The sequence below is a fragment of the Podarcis filfolensis genome, assembly GCF_964270895.1.
Source record: "Podarcis filfolensis genome assembly, chromosome: 4".
NCBI classification, from domain to species: domain Eukaryota; kingdom Metazoa; phylum Chordata; class Lepidosauria; order Squamata; family Lacertidae; genus Podarcis; species Podarcis filfolensis.
Genome location: NC_139607.1, coordinates 81,150,023 through 81,174,025, shown reverse-complemented (window position 1 = coordinate 81,174,025; position 24,003 = coordinate 81,150,023). Strand labels below are relative to the sequence as shown.

Genomic DNA, 24,003 nt, shown 5'->3' with positions numbered 1-24,003 from the left:
TCTTTTCTTCATTGGAGATATTTAAGCAGATGCTGAACGAATGTCAGGGATTTTGTAGTCACACCTTGCAATGTAGATCCTGCATTGAGCAGAGTGTTAGACAAGTTGACTTCCACGATTCCTTCCAACCCAGAGGCCCATCTCTGCATGAAAAGGCGTATCTGCCAAAATCCTTTCTTTTTCATAATGGACTCTGGGGATGAGACGATTTATTCCATTCTGTTATTTCCTCTGATGTGCTCTGCCCAGAGTTTAACTCCTGGTCTCTAGTTTAACTACTTTTTTATTTTTAAAAAATTACAACTAGCTTTTTTCACCATCTAGCTCTCATTTCTAAGTTTCTGAAATTACAGCATGTACAGTTTGCAAATGAGCTGAAAGCTGAGGCATCTCCCTCCCCACTGCTTTCTTAATGCACCTTTGTACTGAAAAAACAGTACAGGAAGATCCATAACAATGTGAACCTATTTTTGGATGGTTTTACTAATGTCCACACTTGTTTTGGCACGCAGGTAAATACCATCCAAAAAGAACCATCACACAATTGTGTAGAATCACATATTGCATTTTTACAATATTACCACACACATATTCACGAACACACTGGTAAGATGGTAGAAAAGGGATTGCAGTGCAATCTTGATCAAGTTTATTGCCCCCCCCCACTGTTTTATCAACAAATGGGGAGGAGTGACAGACACCCTGAAAAGCCACAGCTAATCAGAACAGGCAGCACTGGGCAAAAACTGATCTGCTATAAGGCAGCTTCCTATGTTCCTCCATAAAAATGAAAAAGAAGAAAAGAACTCAAATACAGAACTGTGAATTTCTAATCCAATTGGAAACAAGAAATCAACTAATTAAGATTTCCCAAAATCAAGGTAGAAACTTCTGAAAGACAGTGGTACCTCGGTTTAAGTACTTAATTCATTCGGAGGTCCGTTCTTAAGCTGAAACTGTTCTTAACCTGAAGCACCACTTTAACTAATGGAGCCTCCTGCTGCCGCTGCACCGCCGGAGCATGATTTCTGTTCTTATCCTGAAGCAAAGTTCTTAACCTGAATCACTATTTCTGGGTTAGCGGAGTTTGTAACCTGAAGCGTATGTAACCTGAAGTGTATGTAACCCGAGGTACCACTGTATGCCTAATGGAGCCTGGCTAACCTTTGCATCCATAACATGTCCTTCTTCTAGAAAACTTCCCAATGATGAATTTAATTTCTCTCTCCATTGTTGCGCTACACTGCACTATGCTGTGGCTCTTCCAACCAAACATTCCTTTGAGATTACTTCACAGCCCTGAGTCCATGGACCCCTAACAGAATCTCTGCATTCTATACTGGGGTGGTGGGGAGGGGGAAGGAAGGCAAATTTAAAAGGAATGAAATGCTTGTTGAATGCAGTCCAGACATAATTTGGGAGCACAATTCAAAAGAAACACTGGCAGCTATACATAATTTGATATAACTTTTATGGCAGGAGCCCCTCCCTGCAACTTTTATTGGAAATTCAGAGGTGCAAATTGCGGTAGTCATTCACTTTAGTATCGAAATCAACCGACACAGAGGATTTTCCTTGCATCTGCCTTGTATTTTACAATACAACCAGCAGCAGCCCACCATAATTTCCAGCATCAAACTGTTCAGGCATCTGTGACTACTATACTATGCAACTCACCGGCATGCACTATCAGAGAACAGCTAATTTTAATGCACCCATTTGACCACAGTTCATATGCTAAACTGGGTGAATTATGTGTATCTGCAAGTGTCTAACGCTAAAGTTGTGGCTTTCAGATGCCCCCAGGGAATCTTTTCCACATTGGCAAACTAGTTAATGACCTCTGCACATTTTGGCTGGAGGCGATTATTCATAATGGGAAGGAATAAGAATTTGCGTGGGGAATGCAACTATTATTGTAGAGGAAACTGTTCCAATCAAAGAGCAGAGTACTTGGCGGCTTAAGTAAGGGCAAGATTTCAAAGTACAGGCAATATACAGGCTTAGTCTGGAGTTCTGAGATAATGAATACAAACCAGACTTGAACTATTGAGGATTTTGTGCCAAGGCATATGTATCCAATGTTCTCTTTTGCTCTTATTTCAGAATTTAGTTCATATTAAAACAAAAATTTAAAACCTTTGGTGGATAAGTTAAAGCATAGGTGGCTGTCACCTGTAGAATGCACCCTGCAGGGATGCTGGGCAAGTGAGAGGTGCTATGGCCATGGGAACTGCTGAAATGCAGGGCTGTATGAAGATGCCAGGGCACTCAACTTCATAAGAACATAAAAGAGGTCAATGGCCCATCTAGTCCAGGCAGCCTGTTTCACACACTGTGGCCAACCGGATGTCTATGGGAAGCTTTCCTCTACCCAAAATATGAGGGGGAAAGAAGGAGCAGGTGTGTAAACACAAGGACCAGTGCATGGAAAGCTGGAAACCCCATGGGAAATGTTAACATCACACTTGACATGGATGTCAGCAAGCTCTTCAAAGCAAACTGGAGAAATGGGAGACTTGTAAAAATGGGAAGACTGACTTAAAAGGGAAGTAAGTACCATATTGTCCCACATATAAGACGATGTTTTTTATTATTAAAAAAAGTTAAAAATTGGGGGTCATCCTATAAACGGATAGTGCAGAGGGGGGACGGGTGATAGGTGGCATCTGTGAGCAGGAGATTGTCAGCGGTGATTTGGCGGGTGATTGTGGCCAGGCCTGCTGCCGATTCCCCCCTTTTCCTTAATTTGGAGTCCCAAAGAAATAGGGGTCGTCTTACACACCAGGGCATGCTATACACAGAAAAATTCGGTAGTATCCTGCACTGCTGAGCAGGGTGTAACTAAAATGAATGGTTGCAACTTTCCTCCCAGTAATTGCGTTAATCATTCGCTGGACTAGAGAGGAAGGGGCACCAGACCTCCCCCTTCAGTACAGGGAGGTCTCATTATCCATAAAATCAGACCAATACTCTTTAACAGTTAGGGTTTTGTACAATGACTGCAGCTCAGCCAATGGCTGGGGCAGAATAAAAACCTAGCCATTCCCCATCTCCAAAGCAGAACAGGATTTAGGCAGTTTGAAAGGTTGGCAAGTCCCTGTACCATAATACATCATACAAGAGAATCTAAGGACATTTTATGGCACACAAGCGTAAGAAAATGAATTCAGTACTGTGCATACAACTTCAGTTTGATAAAGGTCAGAAAGGTTATCCAATTGCCTCTTTGGATCAATGGATGTTATGCTGCAAAAGTGCTTAATGGCTTATTCAGAGAAAAATGAAATTAGTTCAGGTTTCGTATGCGAAAATGCTGTGAGATACACCTTGAGTGTTTGATGAGGGTCACGCTCTTCCGAATTAGGAAATAATTGGGAAATAAGTATTTTGCAACTCAACCACGTGATAAAGTCAGGTTCACAATACACCTGGGAAGATAATATGGCAGCCTAATAACATAAAATGCCCTTTTAAAAAAAAACTTCTGACATGGCATTTTAGAAAAGTATAGTCTCCCATTTCTGTGCAACATTTTAATAAAATGTTTTCCCTTCCTCTCTAAGAAGGCAATAATTTCTCTAAGAAAGCAATAATTTATCACAAATCAAATACACAGGGTGGCAATTCATAATGAAAAATATGGAGCTTGTTACCAGTGCTGGAGTTCAGATTTATGCTTGCCAGGGACTCATGAAGAGGAACTTAGTTACATCACTTGTTCTCAGCTTCAGCTGCCCACAGAATTATAAAGAGCAATAGGAAAGGGAGCAAGACCTGTCAGTTGGGTTGGCAGTGTATAAGAAGTGTTTTGGTGGGAGAAAGGTTATCCAATGTTATTGCAACTGTTCCATGTCCACTTGCTCAACCCTCGCCTCTCATCACCACCTCCCTCCTATTAGCACAAATACTGCTGAATGTTAAAAACAAAAACAAATTACAAATGTTCACACCTCCAGAGAAGGAAAAAAGTCCCAGACTGAAATATTTGGTTAATTCTTTATGAGCAGTGTCAAGAAACAGAATCCAGTCCAGAATCATAGTTCACGTAACATCTAAATTCATTGGCTAGGTTTCGAGTATGTTTTGGAATAAATTTGCTCATCTTCACACCAAGATACTTAGCAGCATATTCCTCCATAACAGCACCTGCAGCAGAAAATGATCAAAAGATCATGTCTTAATGGAACAAAAAGAGTAAGAACTTTCTTGTTGGCCCATCCCATTTCAAACAGTGGCCAACCTCAGACTTCTCAGAAGCAGGGCATGAAGGCAAATAGACTTTCTCTCTGGTTGCCATGAGCAGCCAATGTCCAGAGCCAACATTGAGATTTCAGTTTGCTATCATAGCAAAACAATGGCATATTTAAATTATCTTTTTTAACTACTCCTGTTTCCCCCCACTATCCTATATCCCCTTACAACAGCTTTCTGTGAGAGCTGACTTTTTCCCAAATCAAGATGCTGTACAAAGTCATGAGCATTATCCTTTTAAATGAATGCAGACACTATAATTATAAATAATAAGATGTTAGATGTTGCAATGCTTATACCTGTACAAAGCAGAACCTTTCCTTTAGTTAAGTATTTTATGGTTTCTGCAGTTTTTCTGAGACACTCTTCAGACAGGTAGGGTGGATCTGCTACGACAATGTCAAAACTGTGTGCTGTGAGGTTGGCCGGAAGGTTCAACGGATTGTTGTAATCATAGAAAACATATTCAGCTCCATACACAGAAAATCTTTGGTCATATTCCAATAAACATGTTGAAAAATCTTTGTTGTCCCGTTCTTTCAATTTTTGATAAACACTGGGTGCACTAACACATGCTATTCTGAAAAGATAAAGAAATAAAGAAAAAGGTTCAGATATTTAATCCAGAACTTGTGCTAAACAGTGTGTACATGGCAACCTGAAGTTCGCATTGGCATAGCAATTACTCAGAAAAGAAGGATTTCTTTTTTCGAGTGGAAATGCTAACTTAGGATCACTGAATTTAAGAAACTTCACAAGCAACTGCAAACAAAACCCTCACACACCAAGTGGACTGTATCTTCCTTATTAAGAAAGAACACCCACAACTATCTGCTCCTTCAGATATGACACGGTTAAACAATGCATTTTTATTACCCGCATATCCCTACTAATATCTCTACTGACTGCATTGTGTATATTCAACCATTAGTTTTCATGCTCCAAGAAATGCAATCCCCACCACATGTAGGAGCCAAGGGCTGAGCTTCTGTACTGCAAAAACAGTTGATCATACAGAGGTAATGTGCACAATTAGGACTGTGGCATGTCACAGGAACCAGAAAACATTGGTCCTCCAAACAGTTCTGGAATGCCATCTTAGTCAAATTCACAATGAATATAAAAGAGGTCTTAGAGATGGACAGGAGTTCTTAGCATCATTTTGCAAAGTTCCCTTGGACCTCAGAAGTGAGGCTTGAAATCCTTGCACAAATTAATAGATGGCCTCAAGTCTCAGTCTCAATTCATCTGTAAAATGGAAATGTTGGTTGTTTCGTCACAGGTAGGTGATAAGGAAAGCTTTGCATGTTATATGCAATGTAGAAATTATAAACACCAACATTTCACAGTCCTGTGCTTTAATGATCAAAGTTGTCTCACTATCGAAGCTGTATTACAGTGATGTACTACAGAAAGGTTGACAGATTAACATACTATGAAAAAAAATGGAAAACAGTATTACAATATTTTCAAAAAGACAAAAACACATTGCTAGATTCATAGAACTCACCTGCCACCGCTTCCAGCTGCTCTTGCAGCCTCGTTAGCTAAATGGAGCGCAGTTTCAGCATCATACCAAAACTGGCTCAGTTGCTGGGGGTAATAAAGCACAAATATCAGTAATACACTTTTCTTGTACAATAAATGTCAACAGAATGGGGGGGAAACACAGACATCTGACTAAGCAAAATGGGGCTCAGGGTTGTATATGGCCTCTACTACAGATATCCAATAGTGGTGTCCTTTTCTCTTTCCATTTCATTATCCCCGAGGTAAAAAGGGCACACAGAAGAAAAAGGGAGACACAACATGTCAATGATCGTGGTAGAGATCTGAAAGGTCAGACTGTGGAAGGGTCAAGATGATAAGATACAATGGACTGAGTAGACAATGCTGAGTGCGGGGAGGGAGCCAGAGAAGCATCAGCAGCAACAGGGGTTAAGGATTGGCTGCTGGGTGCAGACAGTGGACATACACACCTGAATCACATTCATGGTAACAATTCATAATTTGTTACAGTATTTAAAATATGTATATGTGTGTGGCCCAGGCTTATGCGACACACCAGGAACTAGCTGCCAAGAGAAGTGGGCAAGGAAACTGGAATGGGAAACAAGCAGCGTGGGGGAGGACCACATGCTTGATGCTTGGAAGAAATAATGATGAGAGTTTCGCGTCCCAAACTGGGATCAAGAATACAAATAAGATTTTCCTGGCTCCACTCTTGGTTCCCTGCACCCTCCAAATATCCAGTTCATACCCATTTCTTTGTCATGAGAAAAACTGGAAAGTACAGGTTAGGTAGAAAAAGCTGAGCCAATGATAACTTTGTTTCTTAGTATTAAATTGGATCTTCGGTTCCGCTTAATTTTTCACTGAAGGAAAAGATAATCTCTCTTCCACTTTCCCAAACTGCGAGTTTCCCATGAGGAGCAAGCTAATGAGTGGAAATAGTGCAATTATACTAATGCAGTCAATGTCTAACAAGCAGAGGAACACACACCATTATAGACAATTTGCTTGCCCAGAGTTTACATTCTGTGAACTGTTTCTCAATATAGCAAGCTGACTTTAAAGCCAAAACCAAGTAAAAAAATTCATCTGAGCTGTAATAATAATGGTGGATCTCGATGTCATTTAGCATTCCAACTATTGATAGTCTTGTTGGGTGTTGGGTGCCTCTCTTATTATTTCTGTGATCCTGTACCATTCTATAGAAGTGCTACCACAAACTGTATTTTAGTCAAAATGCACCTGCTTACCCAGTTCTCTTCTATTGAGCCAAGAGAATTGTTATCAAATCTTTCTGTTGCCTTAACGTCTTCTCTCTGCTGCTGCTCAATATAGAACTCTTGCAGAGCAGATAAGGCTTCAGATGAAAGCTGAGGGACTTCATCGTCACTGTCACTCATTTTCTAGACACAAAGGAAAATAAAACAACCCTTTTGTTAATTAACAAAATTCTTCAAAAGATACAGGGATTAGCTGTAAAATTATATCTCTTTGCCATAAGAGGCAGAGATGAGAACATTTTCTCATTTCTGGCAACAACAAAAATAGGAATCAAGGCAATATTTCAGAAATATTTTAAATTTCATACATCACGGAGAGCATCTCTAGGAATCCTTATAGAAAAGGAGTTCTCAAATACTGTGGGTGTTTGCAGCTGATATTATTCCAGATTAATTCCCTTCCTATGTTATTTTCATGTTGAAGTTACATTTTAATTGGTGGGGAGCAAGAGAACTAGAAACACTCTTTAGTTTCACTTTTAAGATGTCAAGCAAAATTATTATGTTTAAACTGTATATTTTATTATTCTCTTCTGAGCCAATATCAGCACAGCTGTCAACTTCAAAAGAAACATGTTTTCATGTCTACAAACTTCCAGCTGTGTATATTTATGGTATGTTAAACATGGTTCATAATGAAAAGTCTTGTATGGATTAAGACCATATTTGGCAAATGTATGCCTAAATCAATTTAGTAGTAGTAGTAGTAGTAGTAGTAGTAATAGTAATTTTATACCCCATCCATCTGGCTGGGTTTCCCCAGCCACTCTGGGCAGCTTACAGTACATATAAAAAAAATTCTAAAACTTAAGACATTAAATTTTTCCCAATACAGGGCTACCTTCAGATATCTTCTAAAAGTCTGACAGTTGTTTATTTCCTTGACATCTGATGGGAGGGCATTCCACAGGGCAGGCGCCACTACCAAGAAGGCCCTCTGCCTGGTTCCCTGTAACCTCACTACTCGCAGTGGGGGAACTGCCAGAAGGCCCTTGGAGCTGGACCTCAGTGTCCGGGCTGAACTATGGGGGTGGAGACGCTCCTTCAGGTATACTGGGCCGAGGCTGTTTAGGGCTTTAAAGGTCAGCACCAACACACTGAATTGTGCTTGGAAACATACTGGGAGCCAATGTATTTCAGGACTGGTATTATATGGTCTTAACGGCCACTCCCAGTCACCAGTATAGCTGCTGCATTCTGGATTAATTGTCGTTTCCATGTCACCTTCAAATGTAGCCCCATGTAGAGTGCATTGCAGTAGTCCAAGTGGGAGATGACTAGAGCATGTATCACTCTGGCAAGACAGTCCGCAGGCAGGTAAGGTCTCTGCCTGCGTACCAGATGGAGCTGGTAGACAGCTGCCCTGGACACCGAATTGACCTGCACCTCCATGGACAGCTGTGAGTCCAAAATGACTCCCAGGCTGCGCACCTGGTCCTTCAGGTGCACACTTACCCCATTCAGGACTAGGGAGTCCCCCATACCTGTCCACCCCGTCCCCCCAAAACAGTACTTCTGTCTTGTCAGGATTCAACTTCAATCTGTTAGCCCCCATCCATCCTCCAACTGCCTCCAGACACTCACACAGCTCATTCACTGCCTTCACTGGGTCCAATTTAAAAGAGAGAGCTGGGTATCATCCACATACTGATGAACACCCAGCCCAAACCCAATGATTTCTCCCAGCAGCTCCATATAGATGTTTAAAACATCTCTCAAGTGCATTACAGAAATGCTTCTTTAAAAATTATTGCCTAGTTCACCACCACTCTGGGGCTTATGTGACCAATTTATATCAGAAACATATAACCGATCGGGACACAATTTCTTCATATAACTTTGTATAGTGGTTGGCGTGTGGGGTGAGGTTTGGAAATAGTCACGACTCAAGCCCCACTTCGTCATAAAGCTCACGATGCGTCGGAAGTCGCTTTGCCACTTGACCTACATTGTGTTATTGGTTTTGATTTTTATCTAAGCAGAGATGAGAAGCCTACGTTGTTGGATTACAACTCCTACCATCCCCGACTACGGACTGTGCTGAGATTGCCACAGGTTCTCCATCCCCAACCCGAGTAGTTCAAGGAAGCCACCACACTTAAGACCCTATTCGCCCAATTCATATTTGCAGTTGCTGGAGTGAAGGAAAGCCTTCCTTGACTTCTGCTCAGCTGCAAACTCAGCAGGGAACTTTGGGTCCAGCCAAGGGACCAGGGAGAGTTTTACACTATTCCTGAAGCATTTTGGGCTCGCTGCCTCTTCTCAATACCACCCACTTGTGCAACCTTTTATACGTTCCCTCTTCCTGTCCTTTCAAAACGAAAAAGAAAAGGGGGGCACCCGGGCTAGCGACTTCGAGAGCGCCCCAAATTGCTATGCAGGCATCCCTGGAAGGCGGCGTGAGGAAACCTCAGCTGAAGAGAACAAGTTTGCTACACTGACTGCCGCCCCCAAGTTTTTAAAGGAAGTGCGTTGGGAACTGCGGCGTGGAGGGATTCTGCAAACACACGCAGACACACCTGACCTTCACAAGGAAAAAAACACAAAATGAATAAACCCAGAGCGCTATTTGCGGGAACATGCTGCACCACACGCCACCTTTGCCCCTGTCGCTAACCTTTTCCAGGATGCTGCGAGCTCAGCCCAATGCAAACATTCTCTCCCCGCCCGCCCCGTCCCACGGCACGTCCTCTTCGTCCAACCTATTCCCCCCCATAGGCACAACACTGAGAGCTGCCGGGCCTCCCCATCTCTCCCTTCGGAACTCCGCTCCTTCCCTCCTGCGCCGGCAGCCATTTCCCCCTCCCCGCCACTCACCGCAGCGTGGCGGCCTCTCCGCCCGCGGCCTCCCTTCCTCAGGCTCCGCCCGCCTCCCCTCGCGAGCAGCCGGGAAGCTTCTCTCTTGCGCCCTCTAGCGCGGGGAAAGCGGCTCCTTTGCTCGCCCTGTTTGTCCCTCAGACCGAGCCTGATTTTTTTACTATTTTCTTTAATCTTGCCACCTGCGTTTATGACACACCTCATCTTTATTACTTAATTTTATATTAACGGAGTGTGGGTGGGTGGGTGGAACGGGCCAGTTAATAAACATGCAAAGCTTACCTATAAACCAATTAAGGAAAACCGACTTGGAAGCATGAGAATTAAAATAAAGAGGGGAGAGAGGCGTTTAAATAAAAGGGGGAGGGAGCTATTTGAAGGGAATAAACAGAACTCGGGGGGGGGGGAGAGAAATGGGAAACGAAGGGAAGGGTTTTAAAAAATGCTATTGGAGAGAACAACATTCATTAGTTCTGTATTACAATTAAGTTCAGCTACATGACCCTGCCATTGCAAAAGACCTGAGGGGGCTTCAGTCACTCGGACTACCAGATTTATTTAGGATTGCAGTCTCCCGGGAAGTAAGACCCATTGAGCTGAATGGGGCTTGCTCCCAAGTTTAGGAATTGAATCTTCGTTCTGAGCAAGCTTTTTCTCTCTCTCCAGTTTGTACATTCGTGTAACAAATCAGTTACTGTTAAGTAGTGCTGTTCCAAATGGTTACTGAATATATAAAATTGGTTAGCCTGATGTTCACGGCTATTGCCTGGTTCGACAAAACTTCCATACTGCCCCAAGTCCTGGGCACCACTTAATATTAAATCGAGGGCTCCTGCCCCTCTGGTTGATTCAGTGGCCAACTGTTCTAGGGCAGTGTCATGCAAGGGACTGTATCCAGAAACATTACCTCTTTTGCCATAACAATTCATCCCACTAATATCAACTCCATGTTGCACAGGGCTCAACAGGTCATATGACCATCATTTTGTTGTTTCCTGACAGCTCCCATGGAACAAGAATTAAACTAGATCTTCAATGGGCCATCAAAATCTTACCTCGGGTTAAGAACTTAATTCGTTCGGAGGTCCGTTCTTAACCTCAAACTGTTCTTAACCTGAAGCACCACTTTAGCTAATGGGACCTCCCGCTGCTGTCGCGCCGCCGGAGCACGATTTCTGTTCTCATCCTGAAGCAAAATTCTTAACCTGAGGTACTATTTCTGGGTTAGCGGAGTCTGTAACCTGAAGCGTCTGTAACCCGAGGTACCACTGTAATGTTTTATCTTGTGCCTCCTTTCACCTCAACGGTAGTACTGACAGCAACTTTGGCATGCTGGATCAAAGCATGTACAGCAATGCAATGCTATGAGGTGTTCGCTATTGCTGTGTCTGGGGGCATTATTGCTCACTCCACCAGGCGTGCTGCTACCTTGGCCGCACCCATTAAAGCTCCTGGCTGGTATCTGAAGGATAGCCACCTGGTCCTCAGTTTCTTCCTTTATCAGGTACTATGGATCAGATACATTTTCCTTGGTCAAAGCTTTGTTCAGCAGGAGGGTGCTCCAGAAGAAAGTCTCAGTGTAAGGGAGGACACCTGGACAGTTACGGTAAATCCAGCCAAAGGCGACTATGGGGTGCAGCACTTATCTTGCTTTCAGGCCGAGGGAGCCGGTGTTTGCCCCCAGACAGCTTTCCAGACCAGGGTCATGTGTCCAGCATGACTAAACCACTTCTGGCGCAACAGAGCACCATGACAGAAGCCAGAGTGCATGGAAATGCCATTTACCCTACATCTGACTATAGATGGTTCCTCAGGCAAGTTCCTGACCCATATGGGGAGAGCTGCTGAATATCCCATCTTAGGATCCTTTCTGCAGAAAAATTAAATATTGGCTCTTATTTGAGTCAGGAGATTGAAAGAATCTTCCCCGTTTCTCCCTTTCTTTCTCACTGCAGGGTGGAAGGTGGGACACAGTAATCCTGATTGTACTAGTGCAGTATGTTTATTTGGTTTGGGTGAGAGTTGTTCTCCTACTGTTCCCGCTGCCATGGCCCTTTTTCTTCTTCTGTTAATTGGAACTAGTTTGTTGTGGTGAAGAGCGTATGGCTGTTGAAAGCTGGACATCACTGTTAATACATTGCTTTTTCCATCTTGGTACTGGAATATGGAGAGGGGCTCTCTTCCTTGCAGAGAGACAGACTCTATGAATTGCATCCCCCTTGTCTACTAGTAGAACAAATGGGAAGAGCAACCCATATGTGTTTATGTCTTTGTATAGCTATAGCTTACCCACTGCTATAGCTTACCCACTGTATTTGGGGCCAAGACTGGAATACATCCACAAACGTGGGTGAAAACATAATACAAAAATGCCGAATAGATGATGCAATGCATATATAATATGCATGAACATGTTTTTCAGTTTTACTTTTGAGTCCCAGAATTTTAAAGCAAGCTGGTGCACACTGTACAGGAACCTCCACACTACCTAGAAACAGCAAACCGGCTGGCTGTATTACAAATCCTCTTAGTCTGCTTTGCTATGGGCAAAGGAAGTCCAATGGCTCTGTGTTGTTCAGATTCCAGCCTGTGTTCAAGCCAATATTTCAGCCCAACCCGAACTCCTCGGGTGATACTTTGATGCAGTACAATTTTTGTTTGGTCTAGAGACTGCATAGAAATTTTAGTAACTACCGTACTTCTTTACCAGACATGCCCCTCACATTTTCAAACTGTAAGAGTGTGGCAACAAAAACTTACACAATGAGCAAGAGACAAGGAAATACTAATATTTAAATATCTGCTCCAAAGTACACCACTGCAATAAATTAGAATTAATGAACTGCTCAAAGCCCACTTTGTCTTCACTTCAAAGCAGTGTCCAACCTAGTGATAACAGAATAAACAATACAGGGAGGGAGATGCAGCCCAATATAAGAAAAAAGGCAGTAAGGGAACCCCTAGCTACTTTAAATGAATTTAAATATTCAGGGCCTGATGAGTAGCACCTGAGATCTTGTGGATGTAATCTTGTGGATGTAATCTCCATCTATAATTTTTGAGAATTATTGAAGAATAGGTGAGGTCCCTACAGATTGGAGACGTGCAAATGTTGTCCCAATCTTCAAAAAGGGAGGGAAAGACCAACAGCTTGACATCAATCTCAGGAAAGCTCTTGGATCAGATACCGGTAATTAAACAGTTGGTCTACGAGCACTTAGAAAAGGATGCTGTGATTACAAAAACCCAACAGGAGTTTTTCAATAAACAAGTCATGACAGAGAAATCTCGTTAGTGTATCTTGATTTCAGTAAGGCTTTTGGCAAGCTGGAAAGTGTGCAGAAGAGGACAGCCATCAATCATCAAGGGTCTGGAAACCAAGCCTTATGAGGAACAGTTGATAGAATTGGGTGTTTAGCCTGGTAAAGAGGAGAATGAGGAGATATATGGTCATCTTCAAATATCTCAAGGGCTATCATATGCAGGGTGGAGCATATATGCAGGGTTTTCCCCTCTTCTAGAAGCTAGGACTCAGACCAATGGTTTCAAGTTATGAGCTAAGAGATTCCAACGTAACATCAGGAAGAACTTTCTGACAGTATGAGCTGCTCGACAGTAGAACAGACTCCCTTGGGACGTTGTGGACTCGCCTTCCTTGGCAGTTTTTAAGCAGAGGTTGGACGGCCTTCTGTCAAGTATGAGCTAGTTGAGATTCCTGCATGGCAGGAGGTTGGAATGAATGACCCTCAAGGTCCCTTCCAACTCTACAGTTCTATGAATCTATACTCAACTACGGTACATTCTGCTGATCAGTAGGTTTTAATTCTATGCAACTTCTCTCTAGTCTACAGTACCCATGTCCGTCCTTTTATTACAAGGGCACTCAATTTAGGATCCAACAGCATCAGCATAATTCCCCACCCCAGAGCATATGTGGCTTTGCCTCAATAGCTATTCTAATAGGTAATCAATATAAGAACATACAGTGGTACCTTGGGTTAAATACTTAATTCGTTCCGGAGGTCCGTTCTTAACCTGAAACTGTTCTTAACCTGAAGCACCGCTTTAGCTAATGGGGCCTCCTGCTGGTGCCGGAGCCCGATTTCTGTTCTTATCCTGAAGCAAAGTTCTTAACCTGAGGTAATATTTCTGGGTTAGCGGAGTCTGTAACCTGAAGTGTCTGTAACCTGAAGCATATGTAACCCGAGGTACCACTGTACATTTCAAAGTGGGTGGGTGGGTGGGTAACCAATGAATAATTTCAGGCATTTCTCCAGCAACAATACCACCTAATCCAGAAATTAAAGAGTATTTATTTGTTGAAGCAGAACTTGAAAATCCAGGGTTTGGGAGATAACTTCACTAGTTCTGAACAACAGCTGCTGCTCTCTCATGCAAATTTTTAGAGCTTTCTGGTTTGTAAGCACCTAGCTTGTTGAATGTACTGGTCATCCATATGAGCAGCAGAATTCCCTGAGAAAACTAGTGTCTGGGATTGGCTAGAGAGACTGCTGAATATGACATACTAGGCAATAAAAACATTCCCATATATTGAACATTATAACTGTTCCAAGAAAAGTTCAAGAGGCTTGTCTTCCACTAAATTAACCCCGCTTCCACTGACTATGACAAATACCATTCTGACATATCTGTAAAGCTGGCAGAACAGCTTCCCTTCCCATACCTTTCCAGCAGTCAGGCTGCTACCAGAAAAAGCAGGAAGAAAAATAAGATGTATTTTAGCAAAACCAGTATAATTAGAAGTAGAACAAAAATGAATTCAATAGCAAACCAATATGTACAGTGACAGATTTTCCCAAGGGAAATGGATAACCTATAGACACCTACAGTATGGTTTGTTCATTTCTCATTCTTATGCTCTGCTCTAAAAGTATGAAAGGAACCAAATATAGAAATCAACATTACGGGGGGACGGGAATGTTTAAATGTGAACAAGGTTTTGCTTTACCAGGTCAAACTAATCAGTGTTGATGGTTTTTTCCCCAAGTTACAGTTCTCGTCTCTAAACATGATGCGCCTATTTTAAAGACTGTAGATGGATATATATATATATATATATATATATATATATATATATATATATATCTTTCAGTTAAAATAAGAGACAGGTACCTATTGTAACTTGCTTTCCTGAGGCAATTTGGTTTTGTTTGTTTTTAATACATATGCATTTATCAAAATATTTGCAAGACAATTCATTTCAACGGCCGTAAAGTCACAAAAGTGCATAAAAGCCTGAAGGCAGTCCGAGAGAACTTCAGCAGAACAGTCTTTCCATTAGGATGGTAGAAGAGTACGTATAAGCATTCACCACAGTTAAGTGTTGATCTTGTGAGAAGAGATCTTCCTAAGATTCTCTGGCAAATACAGCAATAGTTCAAAAGTAGCAAAATGCTGTTTTAAAAGCGATGGAGCAGATCAAGAAAAATGAACCATAGACACAACAGTTAAGAGCAGGTGTGACGAACATTGGATACTGGTTCCCCTGCCCCAGCTATTTTGCAGGGTTGACATTGACTTACTAAGTTTACCGAAAGAATAAACCAGACAAAAAATATTTGTACTGTAGTCTTGCTTGCAGCAACCACCTCCTGCTTCAGAACAGATAGAAGACACGTAAGCCTGTTATATAATCCCACTTTTTGGTAAAAGGCAATACAATGATTTTTAGAGTTGAAGACAGAAGCTCAGATAGTCAAACATTCATGTAGAAGCAAGCATTATGACGTGTAATAAAGAAAAAGTTGCAATCTATACTTCCAAGACTTCTGCAATAAAACATTTTACTAGTCACCCAGCAAAGAATACCAAACCCAAAGACTGTACTGAACGATGCACATTGAAGCACCAAGATTGTGGTGCTACATTTATGGGTGTTTTTATTAAAAAAAAAACAAAACATAACCCACTGTCAATTAAACGAAAGGTCTGATTTTTCAGTATCCAGCCAGGATTAAAAGAACGTTTCTCCTTTCCCTTCCACTCAAATGCTGTTCTAGAGAGAATTCATTTGCTGAACAAGGCAGGTTGGTAAAAAACCTACAGCAATAGTTCTTCATTAATGAGATATACAATCATAGCATGAAGCTGAAAAATATAGTGTGAGCAGGAGAAAGGGCAGTGATGGGTAAATTTAAGGGTTTCCAAGTTGATGATGCTCATCTGTGAAAAGAAACAATTATTCCTGAAACAGGCTAGCATTACTCAGTCAACGGCAAGCCTCAATAATTTGAAGACAAACTGTTAGTTGCCAAAGATTAACATGTTTTTCCAGCTCCTAAAATTGGCGTCGTAAGAGACGAGAAAACAAAACAAAACAGCATCTAAGGTGTTGGGAAGGCAATCATGATTTTGCAATGTTAATTGCACCCTGGTTGCCTCTTCCCAATACTGAATGCTCATTTCACTGCAATACCAAGAGCAAATGGCCCATATTCTACTCAGATTTTGGTGGCACACAGAGGTAGAAAGCTGAATAACCCCCAAACTGGGTTGGAAATGTGCTACTATCAACTTATCTTGAGTAGAAACAATTGGAACAGTATTTCAGAATTCAGAGCAAAGGGAGATTGTAGTGGAAAAAGCAAGAACATGAACACCACAAAAATAAAGTTTCATAAGGAACCCTTTGCCACCAGTATTCTGGCTTCTTAGGTGACTATAACCTATGGCTTTTTAATGTCAGCTTCATCTTTATCATGGGATATTCAATTTACTCTGATATGCAGTGGGATTCAGGAACTCTTATGCAATTTCAGCACTGTCATTCCATTTTTTGTTTAATTGAGACCAGGTTGAGAACTGAAAAGGTTTCATGTTCTACTTAGGTCTTATGGTGAATTATGTTTAAATGTACAAAATTTACAGTGCAACACTCCACATATCTACTCAGAAATAAGTCCCATTGAATTCAATGGAGCTCGCTCCTAGGGTGTGTAGGATTGCAACCTTTATGACCTACATCTTACAGAAATTCAGGACCTTTAGCATTATGGCATTAAATTGTGTTCTGCATCATGAAAAAAAATTTTTTTTTTGCATATTTGCCAAATTTTGCATAGGATGGAAGTCCAAAAAGAACATGTTCTACTTAGAGGACTTCTCAAAATAGTGAAGAATCTCAAGTTACAGAGATGACTCCACAAACATCAGCTGGCCAACTCAACAAAATGCATACCCTTCCAGTCAGCTGAGTCAGGAAAAGCAAGTTTCTCTGAGTTACCAATGATTTCAGATGGTTTTTGTTTAACCAATTTCTGGCGTAGAAGTAGTTCACATAACCCAACCTATTTCCAAATAAAATATCATCCTTGATTCTGCCCTATTGCAAGACTGGAAAAACCTACCATACCTACTACACCCAATTTTAGAATTATTATACAAATGTGGACTATTAGTGTGAAACATTGCTTTGTTTGCATGTTTCTGTGATCACAGGGCTTTCTTTCAGTTTACACTGTAGTCAATTAACTGTCAAATAGTAGATGTTATAGTTAGCATATGGAGCTAGATTCTAAGCACTTCACAATAATATACAATTGTTTAATTGTTTGACAAGCATTATACCCAGTATTTGTGAATACGGGAAGAATAACTTTCACTTCGCTAAAGGTCATGGAGGACAGAACTGCTATTAGAATTTAGGATTCTTTTTCACTGAAATGTAAACTCACTTACCGCCCCGCCCCCCGCCCCCATATTTCATTTCAACAATAATTTGTGATAATACATTTTGCTAGGAGGTATGCCTTTAAAACTTATGAACTTAGATTACAATTGTTTTCAGATTTTTAGCTCTGTTGTAAGTTGAGACCATTCAATATCTATCCACACTTTGAATATGTTTGTTTTATGTACAAAAAACTCTTCAAGAACCAGACGGAAGAACAAATTAGAATTCCTGTTCGGTTCTTTTGGCTATAAATATGCTAACACTTCTATTGACTCCCATGATGAGTTCAAAGTTAACTTCCCCATGCTCAATCCTCCAGTTTACTCTAGATGTATTAAACTTTGTCAGTCAGATTCATATGCTTTGAACAATCTAGCAATTAGCAGGGTGGAATTTTAAAAAGCTATCCCCAAGAGTAATGAATGTTTTGGAAAGGCTGACTTTAACCTTGGGGGAAGCAGGGCTGGCATGCTTATCATGAGAACAGACATCCCATGGAAGCGTCCAAACACCACATTCAATATTTTTATATGTTAGAATTATACAACTGTGGCTTGCATAACAGATTCTTGCATAAATCAAATTTTTAAAGCATTTTCTATAATTTCTCACTGTGTGCCAAAACAAAGTGCTCTTATGTTAATGACCCAATTTCTTTTAAAAAAAGTCGCATGGCTTAAATTAACAGCCAACTGAAATGCATTATTATTTTTTATTGACTTCCATGAGCTTTGTTTGTGCCCCCACTAATAGAAGTACATATTATCTCATTAAAGATTGCTTTCTTTTAAAGACATGGACATAGTCAAGTAATAAAATAGCTCTCCAGTGTGGTGAAGGTGCATAGGCACCAAGTCAGGTTTCCAGAGCTACTATAAATCTCTGAAATTGGTAAAATGCTAACATTCAGAAGCTGGAGATACATATTGTGACATCTGGAAACATGTCGGATGGGGAAAGACAAGATTGAATGTCATTTATACTTTTAAAAAATACAAAAAACAGAAAAGATAGTCAGCCTTCTTAGATATTACTAACAGTTACAAAAATTTCAGGTAAAAATGTACTGGACAGTGTCCCTTTAATATAACATACATTTAAAATGAGGAAGAAAAGTTTAAGATTACAAATAATCCATGACAACTCTTAATTTTAGAACCAGTCTGCCAAGCATTGTTGTTCACAAGTTCCATTCATTTTGCACTGGCATCTACAGAAGCCTGTAGCACATGCCCTTGAAAAAAATGGAGGCTGCAAAGCAGCAGTGTTTGGTAGATCTTTCCCCAAGCCAGCCGGAAAGGTAGAATTCTTGGGCAAGTTTCACTATTGCCTTGCAAGTTTTTTACACTTTAAAAGGAATCTTGCAGACCCGCTTATTCTCAAAGCTTCTAGAGATAACCCTCTCTATCTCATATTTCCAGAAATTAGAGGTTCACATGGCACCAATTTTAATCACTAGTTATATAAACTAGAGCAGTTATACACAATAACTGAAAAATGCAATTGAGTCACATCCCAATTTGCTATGTAGTTGCCATCTGTGAAACCTAGGCTAGACATTTGCCTATTTTGCTAACCGTTAATAGCCTTCAACACAACCGGTCATGTTTTGAAAGCTGTTGTTTTAGAAACTCCCAAATTATCAAATCATTTAAAAGGACACACTCAGAATCTGTCATAATTAGAGTGAGAATGGCTTTGGTGGAGCCACAGGAACTAAATTTTCAAACAAACAGGCACCAAAGAAATTTCCTCATTCTACAAAACAACACTAACATTAGATTAGAAAAACAGGTGAAACAATATTAACCGAGAAGGAAGAGACTTGGGCTCAGTTCAGATGTCACAGCCAAACCATGGTCCTCAAACGAGTGGTTTTTAGTTTGGATAAAAATTATGGCTAGTAGAAACCAACATTTGCACCATTCAGCCATCACTGCAAAATACGGCACATTGGAACATGGGGGGAATGCATGAGCCTGCGAGGGGAGAAGGGAATGCATGAGCCCAGGGTGTGTTCTTGAAGGCAAAGCCATGGTTTAGTAGCGGTATCTCAATTGAGCCCTACTCAGTATTTCAGAACTTATCTTATTCAAGGAAACAACTTGCTCCTGCCTGTCTTCATTCTATGAGAAGGTTTTGCAGAAACAGTGACAAATCCCTCTCTTGATTTCTGGGTTCATGGCTTACCAAGAAGGAATTAAAGAAGTTATGCTTTGGACCCTTACAAAATCCCACAACGTGTGTGTGTGTGCATGTATACACTCACGCATCAGGTAGTGCGATTAAATTTTGAGATGAACAGCTCAAGGGTGGCAAAGAATTGAAAACATGATGCTTATACAGAGGCGAGTGTTTTATACATCCCCATATAAAATGTAAAAAAATTACTACTTGGAAATATCCAATGGGGGGGGGGAATCTTGCAGAGGATGAAGCACAAGGCCTTGGAGACAAATTATCCCCTTCCTTCATCAAAACAGTTCGTTTTAACCAGCAGCATATGCATTAGCATTGGTTTAGTTTGGCTTGCAACTATTCAAAAATTCCCTGCTTCCATATTCTTGAGTTCCTGCCACTTCGTTCCCATGGCAACCTCCTATTTGGTGGGTGCAGGATGAAACCATAAAGATAATCTTACATATTATTTTTTTTAAAGTGCCAACACATTAAATGAGTGGGATCAGAGCAGCAGAAGACAAGCACCGCAGAATCTGACAGTGGTGGCAAGACATCAGACCACAGTTCGGTATTCTGAATCTTGAAGATCAAGCGTTCACGGCTTACGGCTAGACAAGTCTGACAATTGTGGAGTCTAGCCATCAAATCTAATGCCCCAACATAAAAAATAGTTTGTAGAAATTAATAATTTACACCATTTGAAACATTATTGCTTCAACAAATTCAGTCTAGTTCAGTCTAAAAATACACTGCAGTTGTGTACAACCTGGGCATGAATCAATAGATATCGAAAGTAAAATTACACATGAACTTCTCTCTTTACACTCACACGGACATAATACTTTCAAACACAGGAGGAGGGCTGCAAACAGGTACAATGGCAGCTTAATGCCAACATTCTAAAACAGTTCTGAAGACCCAAACTTGCCTTAGATTTCTCACCTAACTTACATCAGCTATTTTTATTTTTATTATTATTATTATTTCTTTTAAATTAAGGCAATGAGATGGCTACAGTTCCTAAAGTTCATTTCAGGGGAAACAAAAATATACACCTTTCTTCTTTCTGAACTTTAGGGCAGCAGCATATAATGTAGAAACTTGTATTACACAAACATGCAACGCCAGGTTGATGTAAAAAAAACAACAACAAAACCCCTCCAAAAAAACAAGAATCCCCCCCAAAAACCCTAAATCCACGTTAAAAAATATCATTTGGTGTTTTCTCCTCCTCTTCTTCTTCTTCTTCTTCTTCTTCTTCTTCTCTTAATTACACACACAGTTTTCAGAGGGGGAAAAAATAAAGCTTAAAATTGTTTTACAGTTCTGTATGTGTCTAAATCACACACTAAAAGGGTTTATAGTAACAGCAACAAAATTAGGAATCTGAATCGTCACTATCTGAGGCCATTTGGGACAAGGCACTGGTTATTTTGACTGTGCCCACATCTGTATACACTTGTGGAATTCTTTTCTCTCCCTCTTTCTCTCTCTCTCTTTTTTGAAGATTTCAGTTTTTCTGTTTATTCTGTACAACATAAAAAGGTATGACAGACTGTGGCTAACAGACATTAGCAGAAGCTGATTTTAGAGTTGAGACCTCCTATTCCACTGCACTATATAAAAACTTCCAGGCTCTCTAAAATCTTGGATGGCTGCAAAAAACCCAGAAACAGGCGTTAAAATTAAGTCAGCTTTCAGCATTTTTCAGTGCATTTTGCAGAAAGGGTCAAGGTTAGGCATACAGTTCTGGTGTTTATTTTACACAGAGGAGACCACCGACATTTGACATAAAGTCTTCTAAACTTTTGAGGAAGGCCATCTTCTGCTTACGGTCCAAAGTTGGTGGAGTGCTGCTTGCGGTAAGCTTGTTGAAGGCATCTGCTAATCGCTGGTAAATTATAGGATCTTGTTGACTTGTTAATAATGTTTCAACTAATTCAGAATATTCTGCCTGTGAAGAAGAGAGTCTTCGTTACACGATAGAACACTGTAATTGATGTCCTTTTCATTTCATTATATATCATTTCCCAGTAGGCTTTAACCTTACAAGAAGACCACCACATATGATAAAAATAACCTTCTTTAAAGGATGTTTAAAATAACCTTTGTAAAAAGCTCCATAATCTTTTCTTTTGGGAATTATAGGGACAGAACTACCTACAATGTACAGAAACTTATTCATGTATGCTACTACAGCAGCTAGAATGTTACTTGCCCCAAAATGGAAAGAAGCAGAAGTCCCAGCAAAGGAAGAATGGATACAAAAAGTTATGGAATACGCAGAAATGGCAAAACTTACTGGAAAAATAAGAAATCAAGATAACAAACTTTTAATAAAACAATGGAAATGGTTTCTTGAATAGTTACAGATAAATTGTAAACAGATAAGAACATTGGCAGGATTATTGTAATAACACGCAGTTTTATAATTTAAAGAAGATGAATAAATGAGCAAATTAAGTTAATTTGGATATGCAGAGGATACTAATAAATAATTTAAGGAACCGCAGAAAGAGGGGGGAAGGAAGTCAAGTTTTGAAATGTTAAAATGATTGGAAAATTAGTGAAATGTATAAACTAGAAAAGTACAAATAATATTTGAAAAACTGGGGGGGGGACATTGTAATTGATGAAGTATCAGCACTTATATCGTGTAAATCCAAAGATTTCACATAGATCCTAGTAGTATTAATAACAGCAATTTGAGGTAGGTCAATATTTAATTATTGCAGATCTGTGTGTGTGTGTGTGTGTGTGTGTGTGTGTGTGAAGGCTTAGGAAGAGGGTCTTGTCTCAGTCCACCAGGTGAAATTAAGGCTGAGGGTAAGGTGTGCAAGAGGGAGCTTCACTCTCCCAGACACCTCTTACTTCTTCACGCATGCACAGGCCTCTTAAGATTCCTATCCATTATTAGAATTATTCTGCATGGAAATAGGTGCTGAACATTACTGGTGAGAATAAATGTTAACTTCCTAGAGGCAGTTTATTCTCGACTCTGACCTAAGCTGCTTGACATTTTGAGAACCATCACAGCTGTGATCATTGGAAGTGAAGAGAATAATAAAAACGCAGAAGCTCATACCTGATGCAAACATACTAACGTGTAAAACGCTTCACCCGCTGCAGCTGTCATTTCTGTATTGTGCTTTTGCAGTACCAGCATATCAAAAACCATCTAAATTGTAATAAAATGAAGTGACTTAATAACCTTGAAATCAGTTTTGTATACATGTTGACAGCTGAAAATCAGAACCTGTACTATAGAAGCCACGAGACGTCATAGCTATTCAAGACAGCCGCAATAAATAAACTTTAAAATTGCACAGAGATCTGTGAGGTGGAGGGAGGGAGTTGTTGAAATCAGCTCCTGTGAATGATTCAATGCATATTCATTGAGCCAGAGTAACTACTCCTTTATTTTTATTTTGCCCTTCATATAACTATCCCAGAGAGTTTCACAATAAATTTGGCTCCTTGAATAGATATGACCGCTTTTTTGTTTGGTTGCAAACATTATTCTACATTAAATATCAGAAGAAGGAATATTACATAGTGTGTATCCTAGCTAGCAGGACCAGTGGTCAGGGATGATGGGAGCTGCAGTCCACTGGCAGCTGGAGACCCAACTTTGAGAAACAATGCTTCAGGGGAAGTGTTCTGCAAGGCAACTCCCACTCCAGTTTTTGCACATGTTCTCATAAAACTTTTGCACAAGCTCATTTTAAGAACTTGGCACGGCTCACTAGAGTTTATACCTCACACCTTGTATTCTCCTTATTTGCCATTTCTTCTACTGCAGTACAACCTTTGAGACATTGAGATACTGCACTGTGAAGCATGCGCCAGTCGGGCAATAGTTTGGGCAACACTTTCTCCTTCCACTCATGTCTCTTTGGATTCGAGTTTCAGCTCACTTCTGATTCAGAACATGGATACTGACTTTGCTTTCTAGGGAAATAAAATGAATAGGTCCACGCCTGCAACTCACAAGACAGTTAAGATACGGAACACCCCTCTCACCTTAAGAAAGTGCCTTGTTGCTAAAAAGAGGGATGAATCCGTCTCCTGTGCTTTTGCACACTGTTCTGCTAATGGGGTCAGAGCTTCCAAGCAGAGCTGGCAAACGTCCGAACTCATTCTGATTAATCAAAGTCAAGGAATCAAAAAACATTTGCTACCGAAAACAGGAATGTGGCATCAGGAAAATATTAGCAATTGGACCTTGTAACTTGCCAACTAGGTTTATAGAACACAAGACCTTCA

The 24,003-nt window shown here is 40.5% G+C and overlaps 2 protein-coding genes across 4 annotated transcripts in view; both read right to left on the bottom strand.

Annotated features, from left to right (window-relative positions):
- Positions 1 to 1,457: 1,457 nt before the first annotated feature.
- Positions 1,458 to 9,959, bottom strand: EEF1AKMT1 (EEF1A lysine methyltransferase 1). Of its 3 annotated transcripts, none has more exons than XM_083609256.1 (5): positions 9,864 to 9,959; positions 7,017 to 7,169; positions 5,765 to 5,847; positions 4,554 to 4,834; positions 1,458 to 4,149 (listed from the first exon to the last, which is right to left on the bottom strand). In XM_083609256.1, exons 2-5 carry the CDS (start codon positions 7,164 to 7,166, stop codon positions 4,013 to 4,015), a joined length of 651 nt encoding a protein of 216 aa, XP_083465382.1. In that variant the 5' UTR covers positions 7,167 to 7,169; positions 9,864 to 9,959; the 3' UTR covers positions 1,458 to 4,012. The 3 variants fall into 3 exon arrangements, with proteins under 3 accessions (XP_083465382.1, XP_083465381.1, XP_083465383.1); XM_083609255.1 differs by having other exon boundaries at positions 7,888 to 9,898; XM_083609257.1 differs by lacking the exon at positions 9,864 to 9,959 and adding an exon at positions 9,664 to 9,851.
- A 5,069-nt stretch (positions 9,960 to 15,028) lies between these two features.
- The window catches only part of XPO4 (exportin 4), a 63,194-nt gene continuing 54,219 nt past the window's right edge, over positions 15,029 to 24,003 (bottom strand). Inside the window, exons 21-23 of the mRNA XM_083609017.1 lie at positions 23,761 to 23,878; positions 22,823 to 22,915; positions 15,029 to 21,691 (exon numbers count right to left, since the gene is read on the bottom strand). Of these exons, the coding sequence (XP_083465143.1) occupies positions 21,494 to 21,691; positions 22,823 to 22,915; positions 23,761 to 23,878 (409 nt within the window). The 3' untranslated portion in view covers positions 15,029 to 21,493. The remainder of the gene's footprint in view (positions 21,692 to 22,822; positions 22,916 to 23,760; positions 23,879 to 24,003) is intronic.

What these genes read in the sequence shown, in the direction of transcription:
- EEF1AKMT1 (XM_083609255.1), bottom strand. Translation starts at nt 8,601, where the DNA reads ATGGGGGCTAACAGATTGAAGTTGAATCCTGACAAGACAGAAGTACTG. An exon ending in GCTCAATAGAAGAGAACTGG is followed by an intron (nt 5,848 to 7,016) that starts GTAAGCAGGTGC and finishes TATTACCCCCAG; the next exon opens with CAACTGAGCCAGTTTTGGTA. An exon ending in GCAGCTGGAAGCGGTGGCAG is followed by an intron (nt 4,835 to 5,764) that starts GTGAGTTCTATG and finishes TTATCTTTTCAG; the next exon opens with AATAGCATGTGTTAGTGCAC.